This window comes from Lepidochelys kempii, chromosome 4 (assembly GCF_965140285.1).
Source record: "Lepidochelys kempii isolate rLepKem1 chromosome 4, rLepKem1.hap1, whole genome shotgun sequence".
NCBI classification, from domain to species: Eukaryota; Metazoa; Chordata; order Testudines; family Cheloniidae; genus Lepidochelys; species Lepidochelys kempii.
Genome location: NC_136383.1, coordinates 81,564,465 through 81,587,417, shown reverse-complemented (window position 1 = coordinate 81,587,417; position 22,953 = coordinate 81,564,465). Strand labels below are relative to the sequence as shown.

The following is a 22,953-nucleotide window of genomic DNA, read 5'->3' as shown; positions in this document are numbered from 1 at the left end:
CTTCCATTTCCTTATCTTTCTCTTTCCTCTATTGGTGGCAGAAGCATGGCTGTGCTGTTAGAATCTCATCTGACTGTGGCACATGGATTGACGAGTGTCCATTAGTAGAAACTATAAAACTGGTGGTGCATGAACAGAATGTTCATTGGCTTTACTCTGGATATATCACCTTTCAGAGCTCATTCATCTTCCTCCTCTCTTTCATAATCCCTGCCTAACCCAAATGCACCAATCTATTTAAGAAAGTCCACAGGACTAGAATTAAGAGGGTATGTTTCAGGAATGCATCCTCACATTTGATTTCACTGAAAAAGAGCTCCTGTGTAGCTCAAAAGCTTGTGTCCAATAAAAGATATTACCTCACCCACCTCATCTCTTACTTGATTTCACAGTCATGTTAATTTATTTCCCCTGAAAATGAGTTATTTAGGACTACCAGTGTGAAAACTGAGTTGCACTTAAATCCTGACACCTTTAGTGACAATGATTATAGTTCAAATGCTGAAATCATGCTGGATCTTTGTAAGAACTTATTAGTAGAAAGCAAATTGTGATACACACAAATTGTAAATCTGAATATTGTGTGTGTTCAGAAATATTAAGTATAATAAACCTTCATGGACACCTTTTTAACATGGAAAATACTTTGACTAAGCACTTGAATACAAAGAACAATTTAACAAGCCTTGATTAACAGTAGTTATTTCTCAAGTAATCTTAAATTTAACTTTCAAAAGGAAATGACTTTATCATATTATTGTCTATAGAAAAATAACAAATAAAATATACAGCCCCATTATGTAAAAATAACTCATTGTGTCTGACTTCTAAACTATAAGGCTTTGGCTGGCTGCAAGCCATGAACATCTGTGGAATATTTGACTCTTTCGTGACTTTATTTAAATTGCTTGTTTGAAAAATATTCAGGCAGTGGGTTGTGAAGCTGTTAGAGTTTCATATGCTGCTAAATGCTGAATGCATGATGCACAAAGAGAATAAACAAATTCCAGGCCTCCTGTAATGATGTTTGACAGTGGTGGAGATGACTGGGAGGAATAGCATTGAAAAAAATCAGATTCATTCAAAGTACTAATCCTTTTGGATTATAGTGTTTTGGCCTTAAATGGGAAAGATTATGCATGGGAAATAAGAACAAATGCATGAACTACTCAGTTGTTTTTTTGTGAAAAATACTGTTTACTGCCACAGCCACTTTTAGTCATTGGTATTGCTATCCATTTATACATATGTTGTTTGGGGTCAGTTTGGGAAAGGAGGCTAGAATGCCGCTATTGGTTAAATTTGCGTTTTGCAAATGACCACACTGCTCCACAGAAACGCTTCTCTGGTAGTAGAATAAGGTTACTTTTATCTCACAAGCATTAACTTTTAAAACAGACTATTCATGAACAAGAATATAACTGTAGTTAGATATAATTATGAGTAAGAAGGAGATAAAATATTTCTTAAGCTACATAAGGAAACGAGGCTAAATGTAAAAAATACAACAAATAAAATAATTGTTTTTAAACTATATTTTACAAGGGAGAATGTATTCAAAAGATGAAACATTTAGATTTTTTTGTGGATGAATATTCTCATTTTGGAGTTTTACTTGTTGTGGCAATGACAAGTATTTTCTCTATAAGTTCCATCTTAGTATATTTCTATCACAATTTAGCTGTCACCTGTGATACCATTAATGGGTTTTCATCCTTGTGTTCCAGCTTACTTTCAACTCTGTTGTTCCCTAGATCTGCCTGCCCAGATCTCACTGATGTCAGTGAGAATGTGTGTGCAGATCAGTGGTGTGATAAAGCCATTTATATACCTCTGTAAAATGATTTGAAAATCTGTGGTTCAAGGTTGCTTTATTTCAGAGGTCCCATTATGATCTATTAGCATCAAGCATTTCTATGGTATGCTCCTGTGATCTGCATCTTCTCCCTCCAAGCTACTACCTTATTGTATTCAAAGCAATTTTATAATATTTTCTTTTAAATGTAATCCATACCCTGCTTTCTGCTTTATATAGCTATTTTTATTGTATTATGGATTTCAGTTTAAGATGGTATCATACAGATTGTGGTTTGCATTGTGCTTACCCAGAAGCCTATGTTTTCTGGAGTGGCCTCTAAAATTACACCTATAATTTTTTTGCATCCATTTTTTGTTGTGTAAAAATGAGGATCTGAAAATTTTATGTGAAAAACTTGTTTGTGAAAATTGTCAGTGCCAGATAGCGACTGATTTGAAATAGCTTTGAAAATTTGATCCATGTACATTTTTATTTTATTTTTATACACTTCCAGAGACACTGTACACTGCCATCATGGAAGTAGGTAGACACAAAATAATAACCTTAATGGTTGAGAAAAAGAAAAGGAGTACTTGTGGCATCTTAGAGACTAACCAATTTATTTGAGCATAAGCTTTCGTGAGCTACAGCTCACTTCATCAGATGCATTATGATGCATTATGCATCCGATGAAGTGAGCTGTAGCTCACGAAAGCTTATGCTCAAATAAATTGGTTAGTCTCTAAAATGCCACAAGTACTCCTTTTCTTTTTGCAAATACAGACTAACATGGCTGCTACTCTGAAACCAATGGTTGAGAAATTCATCCTGAAACTTTAAATTTTAAGTTTTTCAACTCCATAACTAGGTCAAACATAAAATGTGAGTCTTAAGTTTTTGGGCTTGATTGTGATTTGACTGATGTTTTAGGCCAGAGACAGAACGAGTGCAAATGGCTGACTCAGTAGCTCAGTGGTTACAGCATTCGCTTGGGAGACCCAAGTTCATGTCCCTGCTCTAATGCTTACTTATACACAGTGGAACATCTTCAACAGGAGAGCTTGAGAGACACCTACAGCAGGATACTTTATATAGCCCAGTGGGTAAGGCACTCACCTGGGTGGAGGGAAACCTAAATTCAAGTTCTTGCTCCGCATTAGGCAGATGGTGAACCTTTGTCTTCCGTGGACAGAGTTAATCCTCTCACCACTACGGTACCGGGTAAAAAGGGGCATGTTCTTTTCCTTGCGTTTCTTTAAAATAAAAATGGGAGAGCTTAGGCACAGAACCCCAGGAGAGTGCAACTGTGAATCCCGAGCAGGGGGAGGTACCTTCCTCTGGCCCAGACTTAGGTCTAATCTACACTACAGACTTACATTGGTATAACTACATCGCTCATGGGTGTGAAAAATCCACACGCCTGAGTGATGTAGTTATACTGACCTAACCCCGGTATAGGCAGCGTTATGTTGGAGAGACAGCTTCCCCGGTCAACATAGGTACCGCCTCTCGGGGAGGTGGAATAACTCTGCCAAAAGCGGAGAGCATTTTTATTGAAGTGGTACAGCGGCGCCTAAATCCTTCTTTGGTGTGTGGTTTATAGTCCACACCCCCTCCTCATTCTTTCCTATTGTCTGGTTTTAGGCAGCGCCCCACTCAGCTTGCTGGCTTTTGTTCCCTAACTCTTCCCATGCATTATAGAGGGACCCTGGCTACCTAACTTGGAGCTGTGGATTCCATTAGGTGGCAGTGTGTCTAAATGTTAGGTGTTGCAACTCTGTGTCTAAATTCTCTTTGAGGACCTAGCCTTAATTTGTTTAGTTGGCAGCACTTTTCGTGGCTGGAATTCAAGCTGATGTGTTCAGTACCTCAGCAAGACTTGAGCTCATATTCAACATTAACAATGTAGTACACTATTAAGGAAATCCTCCTTGATAAAGACAGTTGTCCTTCACTTCCTTAATGAAGAGTTAACCCTGAGGTCCCTTCTGCTTATGTCATTTGGTAGTACTAGGGGAAATTAAAGGTGATAATACTGGTATTGTGCTCAGCATTCCCCTTCTCAGTTAAATCAGTTCTTCTACAAGTGCTAGCTCATGTCGATTCCATTCTAGGTGTGCACATGCCCATGTGCATAGTCGTCGGTGATATTTGCTTTAGCGGTATCTGTAGAGTTGGCTGCGGCACCCCCTTGAGAGCTCATGCCTCGGTATATCAGACGCCACTGACCCTACGCCCTCTCAGTTCCTTCTTACCACCCAAGGTGGTTAGTTGGAGTGCCTTTCGAAGCTTCTATAGCAAGGGCTAGTGGTTTCGTCTCTTCTGAATTTCAGCCTTAGGGCCTTGTAAATACTTTGTTTATAGTAGTTAAGTGTAGTTAGAAGTTAGAGTCCCATCGGGGACTTTGCCTCAGGCGGGATATGCCTCGGTCTCCAGGGTTTAAGCCCTACTCGGACTGCAACAGGCCTATCCCACAACAGTTGCTTCAAGTGCTTGGGGAAATGAAACGTGAAAGACAAGTGTTGTGTCTGTAAAAACTTTTGACCCAGGACCCAGAAAGAGCGTGATGTACATTTGAGGGCTCTCCTCATGGAGGCTGCTCTCCGAACAGCTTCTGAGTCATCCCAACTGGACTCTACCCTAGTACCTTGGCCTCGGTGCATAGCACACCCCTGGCACCAAGCTCCACTCGGCACCGCTCTCTGTCACTGGTACCCAGAAAGGAAACCAAGAAACATGGCTTCCTAGCATTGGGCAAGAAAGGCCATGGACAAAGGGCTCAGTTCTGGCCAACCACCCACACCTGAGCCACATGGACATGCCTTCAGTTGAGGCCCTTAGCCCCTCAAAGGATCCACTGCTGACTCAAAGGGGACCCAAACTTGTGGCGAGGTCGATGCTCTTCCGGTGCCTAAAGAGCAGAGGCCTCTACCAGCACCGCTGGCTCCATGTGTGTTGCAGGAAGCGGCAAAGGCTCCCTACATGGGCAAGCCAGCCACCAAGACCCGCCCAGAGCACAGTGGAGCACTGCTGATCTCCTATGCCAAGGCAGTGCTTTCCAACTCCGAGCTATAGATCTCCGGCTTCGCAGCCCAGATCCTCGGGGGCTCACCTTAGATCACTGGCACCATGTTAAGTCTCCACCCTCTCAAAGCGGGTTGCCTAGGGGGAGGTGCTGGTCTCCATATTACCGGCACCATTCAGCCTCCCGACAGTCATCTTCCCATCCCAGTACTGGTTGCCCCAGCAGCGGTCCTCCTATTTGAAGCGCCAGTCTCCAGCAGCGACAGTCAGCTGTCAAACGCAGGCATTGACGGCTGCACTGTGGTCACCAGAAGGGGATTGTTCCAGCATCGAAGGTCAGTTTAGCCCCTTGCCAAGGCAACACTGATGTGACTGGGCACTAGAGGCTGTGTCGACTTCTACAGCACTGCCTTGGCAGCATGACCAGTGACCTGTTGGAGTGCGTGGGGCATGCCTGTGATGCCGATGACCCCTTCACACCACCCGTCAGCCACCACCTTGGAGCGACAGTTGACGGCACCAGGCTCAGTTCGGGAAACACACTCTGAGGTCAGGGTAGAGGAGTCAGTGCCCATGCCAAAACGATGATGCTCCCGGGTATCCCCCAGCGGTAAAATCATTATCCTCATCCCCAGACAAGATGGTGGCAGGACCCTCAAGCGCCAGTCCACTAGACGAAGAGAACACCAGGCCCTGGTTTGACGGGGAGCCAAGAACTTGGGCCTGTAGGTGGAGGAGATGGCTGAGCAGGTGGACACCTTGTTCAGTGTGCTCTCGGCCTCTACCCCTGCCTGTGTCACACTACCAGTGCATGATGGGGTCCTGAAAATTGCCACGGCTCTCTGGCAAACTCCATTATCCATCCCTCTCACCTCCAAAAGGGCTGAAAAGGAGGGTACTATGGCAGCAAGATGCTCTCTTCAAGTGATATAGGATGGGCTGACTCGGTGGCTAGGGTGGTCACATCGGCGGTGGTCATGAGGCAAAGTTTCTAGCTTCAGACCATTGGCCTCTCCCAAGAAACACAGATCTGAAGCCAAGACCTCCTATTTGATGGGAATGGACACTTAGCAGAGCAGACAGATGCACGGCTGCATGGGTTGAAGGACACTCGGTCTACCCTTTGCTCACTGGGCATGAATACACCGCAGTCTGCAAGGAGGTAGTTTCGGCCATCTCCTTCACCAAGGTTTTAGCAGCCTTGACAGGGGTCTGCAAGGAGAAGGGATAGAGATACGAGCTTTAGTTGTTGCTGCCTTTCCTCCTGCTGCTCACCCACGCAGCCCAGTCTGGCAAAGCATACAGGGGGCCAAAAGCATTCGTTTTGAGGGTGTGCTCGAGACCAGCATCCCAGTCATCCCCCCAGATCAACTTGGTTCTTTCCTGAACCGTCTCCATCCCTACCATTCGCTCTGGTTCGCGGGTCACCTTGGACTGCTCAGTGCTTTACCCTGCAATTGTCGGCTGCCTCTTTCTCCCACTCCCTCTCTTCCCCATCCCTCTTCAGGGACCCTTCTCATCAGCAACACCTCATTCAGGAGGTCGAGAACCTACTGCACCTGGGGGCAGTGGAGGAGGTCCCTCGGGACATGGAGGGAACGGGGTTCTACTCCTGCTTCTTCCTGATGCCAAAAGCAAAAGGGGGCCTCAGGCCTATTCTAGGCTTGTGACGCCTCAACAAGTCTCTCGTGAAGTTGAAATTTCATATGGTCTCCGTGACCTCCATCATCCCATCCCTGGATCCACAAGACTGGTACAACACCCTCAACTTGAAGGACGCTTATTTCCATATTTCATGGTGGACGGGCACCATTTCCAGTTTATGGAGCTGCCCTTTGGCCTCTCATCAGTCCCAAGGGTGTTCACAAAATGTATGGCGCCAGTGGCCATTTACCTGAGATGTCAAGCGGTCCAGGTCTTCCCGTATCTCGACGATTGGCTCATCAAGGGCAGATCTCCAGAATAAGTGCAGAGGAGTCTCTATCTGGGGGCGCTCCAGCTGCCGCAACCTAGGCCTTTTGATAAGCGACAAAAAATCCACCTTAAGGCCTGTGCAACGGTTAGAGTTCATTGGAGCAGTTCTCAACTCCACGTGGAGCAGAGCCATCCTTCTGGAGGTGCGTTTTTAGGCTATGTCAGACCTGATCTCCCATGTGAAAAACCACCTGTTCACCATGGCTTGCACCTGCCTACGGTTGTTGGGCCATATGTACTGTGACAGGGTCGGGCCAGATGGCTACAGGAAAGTGATAAAAAGCACATATATTAGCCCCAGGTTAAGTAGGTCCCTTTTCCCTGGGTAAGGTAACAGGGAAGGTTCCAGAACAATCAGGAACCTTCTGGAGACAATTAAGACAGACAGGCTGATTAGAACACCTGCAGCCAATCAAGAAGCTGTTAGAATCAATTAAGGCAGGCTAATCAGGGCACCTGGGTTTAAAAAGGAGCTCACTTCAGTTTGTGGTGTGCGTGTAAGGAGCTGGGATCAAGAGGCATTACGAGCTAAGAGTGAGAACGTGGACTGTTGGAGGACTGAGGTGTACAAGCATTATCAGACACCAGGAGGAAGGTCCTATGGTGAGGATAAAGAAGGTGTTGGGAGGAGGCCATGGGGAAGTAGCCCAGGGAGTCGTAGCTGTCACACAGCTGTTCCAAGATGCACTCTAGACAGCTGCATTCCACAGGGCCCTGGGCTGGAACCCGGAATAGAGGGCGGGCCCGGGTTCCCCCCAAACCTCCCAACTCCTGGTCAGACACAGGAGGAGTTGACCTGGACTGTGGGTTCATGAAAACAGCCAAACGTGAAGCTCCAAGGCGAACAAATCCGCCAATAAGCACAAGACCCACCAAGGTAGAGGAGGAACTTTGTCACACTACATACATAGTCAGTCCTGCCTGGCTTCATCTCTAGCCTCTGCAAGGGTGGCTGGCGTCAGGGTACCGGATCACATCCAGTTGTCTGTGGATTGGTGGTTGGACCTCCGTGGTTAGTGTTGGAGGGAGTTCCCTTCGTGGCCCTGTCCCCGTCACTGACAAGGGTCTCCGATGCTTTGGACCTGCTCTGGGGAACCCACCTGGGCAAGCTCTGCACACACGGACGATCTGGCCCTCTGTATCAATATTAGGGAGCTCAGAGAAATTAGTCTGGCTTGCCAGGCTTTCTTGCTCCACTTGAAGTGCAAGGTGGTGCAGGTCCTGATGGACAATACCGCTGCCATGTTTTACATCAACAGGCAGGGCAGAGCCAGGTTGTTGGCCCTTTGCCAAGAAGCTCTCCACCTTTTGTGTGCAGCAGGCCGTTCATCTGGTAGCTGCACACCTGCCTGGGACCAGGAACGTATTAGCAGATCACCTTGGCAGGCCCTTCTCATCTCACCACAAGTGGTTGCTCTATCCAGAGGTAGTTAATACAATCTTCCAGAGGTTGGGGACTCTCTAGGTGGACCTGTTCGCATCCAGGCAGAACAGGAAGTGCCACGTGTTTTGTTCAATCCAGGGGAGGGACAGGGGCTCCATCAGATGCCTTTCTCACCCTGCGGTCGGGGGCTCTGATGTACGCCTTCCCACCAGCGCCATTGATTTACAGAGTCCTTGTGAAGACCAAACAGGACAGGGCGAAAGTTATCCTAATAGCCCCTGCGTGGTCTCACCAACACGGGTTCAGCACACTGCTGGACCTTTCGGCAGCTGCCCCTCTGGCCAGATCTGCTATCCCAGAACCAAGACAGCCTTCTGCACCCAAACCTGGCGGTGCCACACTTGATAGCATCACTGCTGCGTGGTTAAATGTGTACGAACGGGAATGCGTGGCCCACGTTCAGCAGGTCTTGTTTGTTAGCAGGAAACAGAGCAGCTTACCTAGCCAAGTGGAAAAGGTTCACGTGCTGGACCTCAGAACACAGTATCTGCGCTGAGCAGGCCTCGCTGCAGGAGATCCTGGATTATTTTCTGCACCTCAAACTCCAAGGTTTGGACTTGTCATTGATCAGTGTCCATCTGGCTGTTGTTTTGGCTTTCCACCGTCTGTTCGAAGGCAGGTCGGCCTTCGCTCACGACATGACAGCCCAGTTTTTGAAAGGTCTGGAGCGTCTCCTCCCGCATGTCTGGGATCCCGTCCCTCCCTGGGACCTGAACCTCATGCTGTCGAGGCTCATGGGGCCTCCCTTCCAGCCTCTGGCTTCCTGCGCCTCTCCTGAAAGGTTTCATTCCTGGTTGTGATAATGTCAGCCCACAGGATGTCCGAAATCAGGGCACTTACTTCAGAACCACCCTATACAGTATTCTTCAAGGATATGGTCCAGCTGCAACTGCACCTGGTGTTTTTGCACAAGGTAGTTTCCCAGTTTCATACTGGCCAGGACATATACTTACCTATCTTCTTTTCAAAGCCTCATATGTCAGATGAGGAATGCAGGTTGCACTCCCTGGATGTCAGGAGGGCACTGGCCTTCTATATAGATAGGACAAAGCCGTTCCATAAATCGACACAGTTGTTCGTTGCAGTGGCAGACAGAATGAAGAATCGCCCAGGGTTTACTCAAAGGATTTTGTCCTGGATCACTGCCTGCATCCAATACTGCTATGAGCTGGCAAACGTGCCTCTGCTGTCAGTCGTGATGGCATGCTCAACTAGAGCACAGGCATCATCAGTAGCCTTCCTGGTGCAGGTTCCAAACCAGGAGATCTGTAGGACCACTACCTGGTCATCTATCTACACATTTGCATTTCATTATGCACCTACCCAACAAGCTCGAGACGGTGCTGGCTTTGGCGGAGCAGTGCTGCAAACTGCATGACCATGAACTCCGAGCCCAGCTCCATGGACACTGCTTGTGAGTCACCTAAAATGGAATCAACGTGAGCAAGCACTCGAAGAAAAAACTATTACCTACCTTTTCGTAGGTTGAACATTTTGTTGTTCTTTGAGGTGTGTTGCTCATGTCCATTCCATTATCCGACCTCCTACCCCTCTGTCAGAGTTGCCGGCAAGAAGGAACTGAGATGGCGTAGGGCCGGCGGTGCCTGATATACCGAGGCATAAGTGCAGCACTCAAGGGGGTGCCATAGCCAACCCTAGGGATACCACTAAGGCAAAATACTCCCAACGGCCATGCATGTGGATGTGTGTGCACACCTAGAATGGAATGGACATGAGCAACACATCTAGAAAAAGAGTTATGAAAAAGTAGGTAACCATTTTTTCTAATGTTAATGGCTTTGGGAATGAATGTTGAGCTGCTATATTTGCTTACACAATCATAGCACTGCTGATATTTAACTCAGTACTTTGCACAGTGTTTTGAGATACTTTGAGCCAGGTACTGTGCCCTGCTCTGTCCCCATTGCATTGCATTGCATTGCTCTGGCAGCGCAAAGAGCGTGGAATCTGGACATAGTTTCCCGATGGGATTCTTCCAATAAGACATATGAACACCTACAGCACGATCCACACTGACTACAACATATCAAAGAACCGCAGTTACTGTAAAATAAGTAAACATTCTTTTAATTGTACAGTATACATGAATGGTTTCCATTTAAGAGACCTCCTCTTAAAGATTTTTAACTGTCTGGACTTCTGGATTTATTCTGTACATCTTTTTTTTTTTCCTCCTCCATAATTCCTGAGTGTCCTGTTTTCTTCTTTATTTTCACCAATATTTATCAACATAATCTTTTTTTCCATTGTGTTGTTTCAGGTATACATCAAAGTGATAGATACAAATGACCACAGACCTCAGTTTTCCACCTCAAAATATGAAGTCATTATACCTGAGGACACAGTGCCAGAGACAGAAATTTTGCAAGTCAGTGCCACCGACAGGGATGAGAAGAATAAACTAATTTACACAATGCAGAGTAGCATTGATCCCATCAGTCTCAAGAAATTTCGTTTGGATCCTGGAACGGGCTCTCTTTATACTTCTGAAAAATTGGACCATGAGGCCATCCACCAACATATACTTACAGTGATGGTAAACAAGCCTACCTGTTACTCTGCAGCAGATAACATGCTTACCTTTTTCACATTACAGTTAGAATGCTTTTGATATACATTTAGGTTCTGATCTTGGCGAAATTTACAAATGTGTTTAACTTTTACTCTCTTTGAGTAGTCCCATTTATTTAAATGGTAAAGATCGAGGCCTAAATTCGTAATAGTTCTCTCAGAAATTGGATTAGTAGTAGTATAAATAAAGCTTGCTGCTAATTATTAATAATGTGTTCATCATTTTAGGTACGAGATCAAGATGTTCCTGTCAAACGCAATTTTGCTAGAATTGTCATTAATGTTAGTGACACAAATGATCATGCTCCGTGGTTCACCAGCTTTCCCTACGAAGGACGGGTATATGAGTCAGCAGCTGTTGGGTCAGCGGTACTCCAAGTAACAGCATTAGACAAAGACAAAGGGAAAAATGCAGAAATTGTGTACTCTATTGAATCAGGTATATCCACAGTCTCTTAAGTCCTCTATATAGTTTAAAATTTACTTTGGTCATCGTTGACTTGAAATGTAAGTATGTAAAAATAAGCCATTATAGAATCAAAGGTCAATATAAATGTTTCTATAATGTTTTAAAAAAACACCAAATGGACATATTAAATCCTAAACATTATTTCATTTGGCTGCTGCTTGAGAACCTCAAAGTGAAAATGACTAGAAACCAAATAGAAATCAACGTGAAACTGACTCATCTGTTTTTTGTTCTCCCAGTGGAGAAAATGGAAAAAAAAGTTACTCTTAAAAGAGCATAAACATTATAATTAGTGAACAGTAAATTAGATTTTAAATACGTTTTGATTTTATTATCTGATGTATTTTGTAAAATAGATAAGTAAATGTTTTAATTTTAAAAATATTAGGCCAGACTCTTGGATCTGGTTCATTGATATATGGTACAGCATGGAGGGAGGGGTACAGAAAGTTCACTTTAAATCACCTTCATGTTCCTGCAATCCATGGAGCACTGCCTGGTTCCAGTCTAGGAGACGTAGCGGCTCCCAAGCTATGACCCATTACTAGGTGGTTTAAAAAGGGGTGGGAGTTTGCTATCAGGTAGCCCTACACCACCTGAGGATTGTCCTTGATGGAAGGGAGTCCTTGGGTAACCTGTTAACTTGGGTTTGCAACTGCTTTGTGCTGGCAAACCAGTGCAAAGCAGCCACAATGGAATCTAGGATTCGGCCACTTATTTTTAACCTCACAGTATCTCTTTAATACATTACCTTGTTCATTCTGTTAGTTAATTAATTAATTGCACTTGATTTCTAAGCATTAGAAAATGGGGTCTTCCATTTATCCACAAAGTAATGAAAGTATGAACAGCATCCCATACCCGACTCGCCAGTGTTTCTCATCCCTTACATGGAGAGATCATTGGTGGTGGTAGTTCACTTTTCATGCTTCTTCATTCCAATGCTTGTCTTGTTGGCATCTTTCCTAAGGTGCCCACAAGTGGCAATGATAGGTAGCTTTAAGAAGTGAATAAATACCACAGGAGCCAGACTGAAATCACTACCTCATTTTATTTGGACTACCAAGCATCTGCCAGTTGGTAATGATTTTTGGTCACACCAGTGAATTAGATATGAATGGCTCCATATCCCCTTGCCAAGCACCTGAACCAACTATACATGTTGCAAAATGAACATGCTCTGCGTTTGTTACCAATTTTAAAAAAACCCACCATTGGAAAAGGAATTAAATTTATTTTTTAGCTTTACAAAATGTTATAAAACAAAAGTCAGTATCAAGCATCAGAAACTTTATTAAAAAGTATAAAAAAATACAAAAACTATGTGATTTTGCAAGTGACAATTATACCTTATGATTTGTCCCAGCCATAAAAGGATTTTTAAACCATACAGATTCATTATTATATTAAAAAAGAGATTCTTATTGCTGAAATTTCATTCAAATATGAAAAGCCATTGCAACTATAATATAATACATGCTTTATTTTCATAATTTTTTAAATAAATTTGATTATGATACTCTAAGGAGGAAAACCAGTAAACATGATAAACTCCTTTAAATGTATCAGTTGTTTTCTATTTGTGGAAATATTACATATTTCCTAAGGCAATATGTAAGTGTTCATGTAACTCTATTCTTGACTTACCTGGATAAACAGTGCATTCCATTTTATGAATGCCAAAGCATTTCAAGAAAAGAGTTTGAGTATTCTCTCTTTCTCTTTCATCCCTTCCTTCCCCTGCCCTCCCAAGTCTCTCCAGATTTTTGTGGGAGTAAATATTAAACTTTATCTTTCTTAGCTTAGTTTTTTTTTATAGAATTGTCAACTACTGGGAAGTTAAAGCATTATGGCTGATATCCTAAGCATATGGAATGAACATTCCTTAAATGCTTGTAATGGCTGATGGGATTTGTAATGGGATATTCTAAGAACACCACTGTGCTTAGAGCCTTAACTAACAGAAAAGAAAATATCAACTGCCCACTCATCTGCATAATTCAAACATTTTAAATAAAATATTTCCCTGTTGAGAACATGATTTTAGTAATAGTTGCTATATTTGTTCTTTAATTAAACTTTTGAGGAACCACAAATTCTAGTCTAATTCAGTGCATGTGTTGAAATCTTACAGGCTGCAAAATCCGTTACAGTTTCTTTACTTGTAAAGGGCTTGTTCATAACAACTTGTTTTCAACTGTTCTATATCAAATTGCAGCTGGTAATATTCAGAAAGCTGTCATTTTTAGCACAGGGTATAGCCTATTAATTAGTAGCAATTTAGGGGGGAAATTTTTGCTCTAGTTCTCTCTCTGTTGCCTCTCTATTCCATGCCTTCATCACTACGTTCTGTCTTTGCCAGTGTCTTGCTGCAGTCTTAGCTTATTCCCATGTCATTTGGATAGCTTTCAATTCTGCTTCTGTTGTGTGTTTCCATGTTCTGCTTCCGGTGTGTGTTCTTTGGTCTGCCTCATCACCTCTTCTCCTGGGGGTTCCAGTCCAATGCCTGTCTTGTTATGTTATTTGGGACTTTCATCCATGCAAGTCCTACCCATCTCCATTTTGTTCCATAATTTCCTGGCCTATCGATTTGTTTCCTTCTCCTACAGAGTTCATGTGTGATGGGTTTTTCCCTGGCCATCTGATTTTGAGGATTTGTCTAAAGCAGCTGTTTATGAAAACTTTGAATTTAGATAGTAAGGTCTTAATAAGACTCCAAGTTTCAGTGCCATATTGTAAGACCGACTTCACAATGGTGTTAAATATTCAAAATTTAGTTTGTAAGGCAAGGTTTCTGTTTCTCTTAGCTCAGCTTAAGAGTTGCACAGGCTTGACTAGCTCTTGCTATTTTGCTTCAATTTCTTCATCTGTTTCACCTGTTGTACTTAAAACGCTTCAGAAATATGCAAAATATCAGACCTCCTCTTTGTCAGTCACAAAAAGCATTATTGGGGTTTCTTGTTGTGTGATTCTCATGGTTTTTGTTTCCTTGGTGTTGATTTTCAATCTTGCAGATGGTTTGTTTTGGCTTGCATGTAAAATCCTATGGGTATGGGATAGCAAATTGAAGTCATCTACAAAATCAAGGTCCTTTAACTTCTGTGTGAAATTCTATTGTATGCCCCTGATTGTTCTGTGGTCTTTCTCATTACCCAGTCCACTACTAATTAAAAGAGCGTGGGTAACATAAGACATCATTGTTTAAGCTATTTGAGGTTACTACAGGTGTCAGTCAGTTCGCTGTTATGTATTACTTGGCATGTCATATGTGCATTGCTGTTCTGAATGATGTTCATCAATTACTGAGGGATTCCATAGTGTCTAATTCACTAAGGACTCTTTAATTTAGAAGTAATGATTTAAAGGATATTTGCATTAACAGTTAATTGAGATGCACTTGAGCACATTAAAAGCACTGTTTTTTCCCAAAAACGCAGCAATTAATTTTAATTCCTGAAATATAACTATAATGCTACTAACCTGAGTTCTTAAATATATGTTTTTATGTTTAATGGCTGCTTTGATTTGATTGACCATGAGCTCATTAAGAAGATTGATTTAAAGAAGTAACATCACCTGTAATTTTTTTAAGGTTATAGAAAACTTGGCATATTTTAAGACAGTCTACATTTCTGCATTTTATTTTAGTCCTGGACAACTTTTCCAGTTATGTTAAAGCAAAGTATCTTACAGTAAAACAAAAGTTAGTACTAACAATTCTTTATAGGAAAATTCCAGATGACTAGAAATTGTTTTAGAACAAAACTAAGAAACATTAATACCTCCCTTGGTTCTCAACATTTATTCATTCTTCTAGTTTATGGCCAGTTGGGCACAGACTCTTAATTTTTGTACATTTATCTTTGTCTCTTTCATTGTTAACTTTTTGTTTCTTTTCTTTTTTTTTTCTGCAGGAAATATTGGAAATTCTTTTACTATCGATCCAATCTTGGGCACTATTAGAATTGCAAAAGAACTAGATTGTAGTAACCAAGGAGAGTACAATTTGATGGTGAAAGCTACAGATAAAGGAAATCCTCCAATGAGCGAAGTAACGTCAGTGCTTATCTTTGTCACAATTTCTGATAATGCCTCACCAAAATTCACACTGAAGGAATATTCTACAGAAGTCACTGAAGGTGTCAGCATTGGTAGCTTTGTTGGAATGGTTACTGCGTATAGTCAGTCTTCTGTAGTTTATCAGATAAAAGATGGTAATGTAGGTGATGCCTTTGATATCAATCCAAACTCAGGTGTCATCATCTCTAAGAAGATACTTGATTTTGAAACTTTGTCTTTTTACACGCTAACTGTTCAGGGAACCAACATGGCTGGGTTGTCGACTAATACAACTGTTTTGGTGCATATTCGGGATGAGAATGACAACTTACCAGTTTTTATGCAGGCAGAATACACGGGAATCATCAGTGAATCAGCTTCAATTAACAGTGTAGTTCTAACTGACAAGAATATCCCATTAGTAATTCGAGCTACAGATGCTGATCAAGAATCAAATGCTGTGCTGGTTTATCAAATTGTTGAACCATCTGTGCACAAGTATTTTGCCATTGATTCTAGCACTGGTGCCATCCGTACCATTATGAGTTTGGACTACGAAGAGACAAACATTTTCCAGTTTTCAGTACAAGTACATGATATGGGGACACCACATTTATTTGCAGAATATGCAGCTAATGTGACTATTTATGTAATTGATATCAATGATTGTCCTCCTGTGTTTTCAAAAGAGTTGTATGAGGCATCCCTTTTGGTGCCTACATATAAAGGAGTGAAAGTCATTACCGTAAATGCTACAGATGCTGATTCAGGAGCTTTTTCACAACTAATTTATTCTGTCACTGAAGGCAATATTGGAGACAAATTTTCAATAGATCCTAAGACTGGAACTATAACTGTACAAAATACAACTCAGTTAAGAAGCAGATATGAATTAACAGTCAGAGCATCTGATGGGAGATTTGCAAGCACTGCATCTGTAAAAATTAATGTGAAGGAAAGCAAAGCAAGTCAACTCAAGTTCACACAGAGTTCCTACTCTGCAGTAGTGCGAGAGAATTCCACTGAGGCGAAAACCATAGCTGTCATTACTGCTGTAGGGAATCAAATAAATGAGCCTTTGTTTTATCATATTCTAAATCCAGACAGTAGATTTAAAATCAGCTACACTTCAGGAGTACTTTCAACCACAGGAATACCATTTGATCGAGAACAACAAGAATCTTTTGATATAGTGGTAGAGGTGACAGAGGAGCATAAACCATCAGTAGTTGCACATGTTGTGGTGAAGGTCACTATAGAAGATGTAAATGATAATGCTCCAGTTTTTGTCAATCTTCCATATTATGCTGCTGTTAAAGTAGACACTGAAGTGGGCCACGTTATTCGACGTGTTACAGCAGTAGATAAAGATATAGGGAGTAATGGAGAGGTACGCTATTACCTCAAAGACCATCATGAACACTTCCATATTGGGCCCACTGGTGAAATTTCACTCAAGAGACAGTTCGAACCAGACACGCTAAATAAGGAATATCTTGTCACAGTGGTGGCAAAAGATGGAGGAGAACCAAGTTTTTCTGCTGAAGTTACAGTCCCAATCACTGTTATGAATAAAGCCATGCCAGTTTTTGAAAAGCCTTTCTATAGTGCAGAGATACCTGAAAACATCCAGTTGCATAGCCCTGTTGTCCATGTACAGGCAAACAGCCCAGAAGGACTTAAGGTGTTTTATAGTATCACAGATGGAGATCCTTTCAATCAGTTTACTATCAACTTCAATACTGGAGTTATAATTGTTGTTGCCACTCTGGATTTTGAGTCCCATCCTGCCTATAAACTGAGCATACGAGCAACTGACTCTCTAACTGGGGCTCACGCTGAGGTGTTTGTAGATATAATAGTGGAAGATATAAATGATAATCCTCCTCTGTTTACAAAGCTATCTTATACTGCAGTCCTTTCTGAGGCATCTGTAATTGGAACATCTGTTGTACAAGTTAGTGCTACAGATGCTGATTCTGGAACAAACAGAAGGATTTCCTATCACTTGGTTGAAAATAATAGCAAGAGTCACGAGTATTTCCACATAGATAGCAGCAGTGGGCTCATTCTAACGGCAAGAACTTTGGATTATGAACAGATCCAGCAACACCAATTACTAGTAAGGGCCATAGATGGTGGAATGCCCCCACTGAGCGGTGACATCATTGTAACTGTCAATATAACTGACCTCAATGATAACCCACCATTATTTAACCAACTGCTTTATGAAGCTAAAATTAGTGAACTGGCTCCCCGTGGACACTTTGTAACCTGTGTAAAAGCCTCAGATGCAGACAGTTCAGATGTAAACAAACTGGAATATTCAATTCTGACAGGCAATGATCACATGAATTTTGTAATTAATAGCAAAACTGGCATTATCTCCATCTCAAACCCACGCAAACAGACTCTGAAGCGTCTTTATAATCTTAATGTGTCTGTGTCTGATGGGGTCTTTAGAAGTTCAGCTCAGGTACAGATAACTGTTACTGGAGCCAATTTGCATAGCCCTGTTTTCAGTCAGAATGAATATGAAGTGGAACTAGCTGAAAATGCTCCATTGCATACCTTGGTGACTGAAGTTAAAGTGACAGATGAAGATTCTGGGACTTATGGACAAATCACTTATCATATTGTAAATGACTTTGCCAAAGATAGATTTTATACTAATGAGAGAGGGCAAATATTTACCTCTGAAAAGCTTGACCGTGAAACACAAACAGAAAAAGTAACTTCTATTAGTTTAATGGCCAAGGATGCTGGAGGAAAAGTTGCTTTTTGCAATGTTAATGTGATACTTACAGATGATAATGATAATGCCCCTCAATTCCGAGCAACAGAGTATGAAGTGAATATTGGATCTAATGTTCCAAGAGGAACATTTATCACTAAAGTTTTGGCATCTGATGCTGATGAGGGTACAAATGCAGACATTACATATGCCATTGAAGCAGAGTCTGAAAGTGTCAACGAGAATTTGGAAATTGATCCTTTGTCTGGTGTAATTACTACAAAAGAAAGTTTAATTGGTTTAGAAAATGAGTTTCTGAGTTTCTTTGTTAAAGCCCGGGATGGTGGATCTCCCCAAAAACAATCAGTGGTTCCTATCTATATTAGAATACTCCCACCAGAAGTGACTCTTCCCCAATTTGCAGAGCCATTTTATTCTTATACTGTTTCCGAGGACATTCCTATTGGCGCTGAGATTGATGTTATACACGCAGAACATAATCAAACATTAGTATACACTCTAGTTAAAGGGAACACTCCTGAAAGCAATAGGGATGAATGCTTTGTGATTGACCGACAAAATGGGAGACTGAAACTTGAGAAGAGTCTTGATCATGAGACAACTAAGTGGTATCAGTTTGCAGTGCTGGCACATTATACGAACGAAGGTTATAATGTTTTTTCCTCAGTAGATATAAGCATTCAGATAAAAGATGTAAATGACAATAAACCGGTTTTGGAGTCCAGTCCATATGAAGCATTCGTTGTTGAAAACATGCCAAGCGGAACAAGAGTCATCCAAGTGAAAGCAACTGACTTGGATTCAGGACTGAATGGGCAGGTTACGTATAGTTTAGATCCATCACAAGAACTGGAAATCACAGAGTCTTTTGCCATAAACATGGAAACAGGTTGGATTACCACCCTCAAAGCGCTTGACCATGAGAAACGGGATAAGTACAAAATTACAGTGGTTGCATCTGATCGTGGTGAAAAAATTCAGTTGTCTTCTATGACAGTGGTTGAAGTTACTGTTACAGATGTGAATGACAATCCTCCACGCTTTACTGCGGAGATATACAAAGGGACAGTTAGTGAAGACGATCCACCTGGTGGTGTGGTTGCTATCTTAAGTACCACTGATGCTGATACAGAAGAATCTAACAGACAAGTCACCTATTATGTTACAGGTAAATGTTTTAAAACATTTAATATTAACTTGAGTTATAAAACTAGAATGAAGTGAGGTAACCCGCTTTAAAAAGATTACAAAATATTTGAAATGGGGCATATATGATATTTTTTTGAATTTTTAAAATGTTTCAGAAGCCATCAGGATGGATCACTTTTTTTACTTACCTTGTTTAAAAATAGTTTAGTTATCATTCATTTTGTCTTTGTGATATTTATATTTACAGGAGGAGATAGTTAGACTGAAATAAATTAGTGCAATGAAAAACAAAGCAAAAAAAATCCATAAAATAATAGATGGAACATAGTTTTAATTAATCTTCAGTAGATTTTTTTAAAAATGTTTTTCTGTTTAGTGTAATTGTTTAAATATGTCGTCCTCTATAATGCTGCATTAATCACCATGGCAACATTAATAGCAAATACTGAATGCACTTAAATTCTTTTTATGTGTATTTATATAAAACCTGATTTAAAATGCTACTTTAACCCCCCCCCCCAAAAAAAAAATCAAGATTTTTTTTTTTTACAGAAAGCCATGAGGTGTGATTGTTGGGGGTTTTTTTATTATTTTTTTTCTCCTAAATAGTACCATTATCTCTTTTTGCTTGAATGACACATTTTTGACTGTTTAGGAGGTGATCCCTTTGGACAGTTCGCAGTTGAAAACTTGCAGAATGAATGGAAAGTCTATGTCAGAAAACCTCTGGATAGGGAAGAAAAGGACAATTACCTTCTAAACATTACAGCTACTGATGGGACCTTTGCAACAAAAGCTGTGGTTGAGGTTAAAGTCCTAGATGCTAATGACAACAGTCCTGTTTGTGAAAAGGTAGGCTTGAATTTTACATGAGCAGCCATTTTCAGTATATGTACACTTCCATTGTAAAATCCTCTTTATCCTAGGTGACCACTCAAGAGACTGAGAAAAATTGTTTTTTTTATGGAAGTGACTTTCTAATAAATGTGGAGAAGAAATTATTTGGGCCACTAAGACAAGAGGTTGCTGAATAAGGGCAGTCTCTTTACATTTCACTATAATTTAAAAACTCATAGGGCTGACCCAGCAACCTATTCATAACTCACTGTGCCACTATGCGGAGGATTGGAAGACAGTGAATTGATTTTCAGTTCTTAAGTTCCCATGTTAATGCAGGCATTGCAAAGATAAAGCAAGGAGAGAGCATGCTTTATGCTGCTGCCATGGCAGTGGATACTAACTGATTTCCATAGGAAGTGTGGCTCCAAAGAAGTCCAGGTACCTGCACTTGGCAGGATGATACTGCTGTGCACATGCTAATAGAGGTGGAATTAAAAGAGTGCTGTGCTCAGTGGTGCCGGAGCTATCCTTGATAGGAGTGGAAAGGTTGTACAGGCAAGGAAATTGCAGTGTCAAAGTCCTAAAATTCTGTAATCCATGTATGTCCCCAAGCCTGCTGACAGAGCCATCCTTTTCCACTTTTGATTTTCTGATTTAAAAAAAAAATTTACTTCTGCCATCTCACCGATGAGATCTCACCTACGTCTTTAAAGCCTGTATGTGTTGTGTCTCTGTTTTTAACTGGAGTCCTATAGGTCTTAAGCTGTTTTATAAAAGGGGTGAATCAATTCTTTGAAGGTCAGACCAGACCTGGGCAATATGACCTATCAGTAGCTCGAGATAGGAAGTTGAATGAAATTCACAACAGTAGGGGTGTGGATATCAGGAAATAATTAATCAGATGTTCAGGTGTTTGAAGCTCTTGGCTGTGCCTTGGCACTCAGAATCCTTGAGTTTGTGAATGTCAGTAATAAATAATTACTTCACTGAACAATTTATTAATGGTGAGGCAATTAATTAGAAAATCACGTCTTTATCATTTTCAGATGTTTCAGCCTCTGGTTCACTTCACATGTTCCAGAATCCTCTAATGTCAAGCAGATAATTTCATCTGTCCTTGTCCTCTTTTCCCTCCCCAATTAAGCATTGCTTCTCTAATGCATTTTAATCTTTCTTTAAAACTTTTTAGGCTTTATACACTGATACTGTTCCAGAGGATGCCCCTCCTGGCAAACTGATCATGCAAGTCTCTGCTACAGATGCAGATATTCGTTCCAATGCAGAAATTACTTATACACTGCATGGCACTGGAGCAGAAAAATTCAAGCTCAGTCCAGACACAGGTAAAATTCAGAATATATAATATTACATATAAAGTTGCATACACTACCTTTTAAAAAATATTTACAACTAAATAAAATGTATGTAAATGTTGATACTTAAATCAATATGTATGCACAAAAACAAATGTTGTTTATTTTTAAAATGTTAATTCAATGTTAAATTGTTTTAGAGGAAAGCAGTAAACATTCAGTATTTGGAGAAGAAATAAAGAAATGAACACACAATTAACTTGTGGATAGCCAGGAGATTTTGTGAAGGCCGAGGATATAAATGAGTTTTAAAAAAAAAATTTGATACATTCATGGACGATAGGTCCATCAAGATGGTCGGAGCACAACCCTATGCCTTGGGTGTCTCTAAACCTCTGACTGCCAGAATATGGGACTGAATAACGGGGGATGGATCACTCGATAATTTCTCCGTTCTGTTCATTCCCTCTAAAGCATCTGCTACTGGCCAATGTTGGAAGACAGGATACTGGTCTAGATGGGCTATCGGTCTGACACAGTATGGTCATTCTTATGTTCTTGAAAAATATAAAACACCTTGAAGCCAAAAGTCATGTTTCTTTAATTGCTATCAGACTTCATGCCAAAGAAGTTCAGAATAAAAGGATACCTTAAATATTGTTCTTTTTCATATTTAATGTATTGGTTACTAACCATAGCTTTTGACCTGAAAAATAGCAAGTTTCATTTCAGTCAGATTCTGGTGGCCAACCCTCTGGCTGGATTTAAATCTTGCTGTACACATAGAAAATAGTGCAAAAGGGAGGTCCAGTGTTCTCAAAGCTTTGCAGCTAGTGGCAGGGAATTAAATAGGATGAGTGAACCAGAACCACCCCAGGCTTGCTTGGAAGCATTAAGTGAGTGGTCTGCACTCCGTCACACTCTTATTGGTTGGTTTCCATGCCACTCAGAGCTACTTAAGCAAGAGTTAGGTCAAGCTGGACCACTTTGAGGGCCTAAGCATCCCACTCTCCAGTCCAATGCAATGCAGGGTGCAGAAGCAAAGGGTGACAAAAATAAAGCAAAGTAAATGGTGGAGCCATAGGGACAGAGCCAAGGGTAGGTTCCCCATGCAAGGATTGCAACTTAATGGCCTGAGAGAGGAGCTTGTGGATTTCCTAGGTGTTTGAGCAAAGGGGAGGTCTCCCCTACCAAATCACTGGCAAAAACTCTCATTTTTGTTTTTAGTACATAATGAAGCCTTCCCTTACTCCAAACCATTTGTAACCTTCACATGACCATCTCTTCCTTTCCTCACTCCAGGGATAACATGTCATACATTTTCTTCTAACTTTGCATTTCATTAAAGCAAGGATGCAAACGTTTCTTTTATTTAAAATGTTTGTTTTCAAATAATGCACCATGTATGTGTATGCATAGATGTATATGTTCTGTGTTTTGCGTGCTACATATTTGGTCAATTGCAATTTTAGAGGAATTTTTTAGAAAGCAAAAGGTTTCAGTGTTTAATGTTTATAAGCTGAACAGACAGCCATT

General features: G+C 41.3%; 1 protein-coding gene across 8 annotated transcripts in view; it reads left to right on the top strand.

Annotated features, from left to right (window-relative positions):
• FAT1 (FAT atypical cadherin 1) overlaps nt 1–22,953 on the top strand; it is a 148,910-nt gene that overhangs the window by 99,949 nt on the left and 26,008 nt on the right. For all 8 annotated transcript variants that reach the window (XR_012158655.2, XM_073341873.2, XM_073341878.2 and 5 more), the window contains 5 exons: nt 10,522–10,797; nt 11,061–11,271; nt 15,216–19,283; nt 19,920–20,116; nt 21,294–21,447. Coding sequence is in view for 7 of the 8 variants with exons in the window: in XM_073341873.2 (XP_073197974.2) it covers nt 10,522–10,797; nt 11,061–11,271; nt 15,216–19,283; nt 19,920–20,116; nt 21,294–21,447 (4,906 nt within the window). In the remaining variant the exon portion in view is untranslated. The remainder of the gene's footprint in view (nt 1–10,521; nt 10,798–11,060; nt 11,272–15,215; nt 19,284–19,919; nt 20,117–21,293; nt 21,448–22,953) is intronic.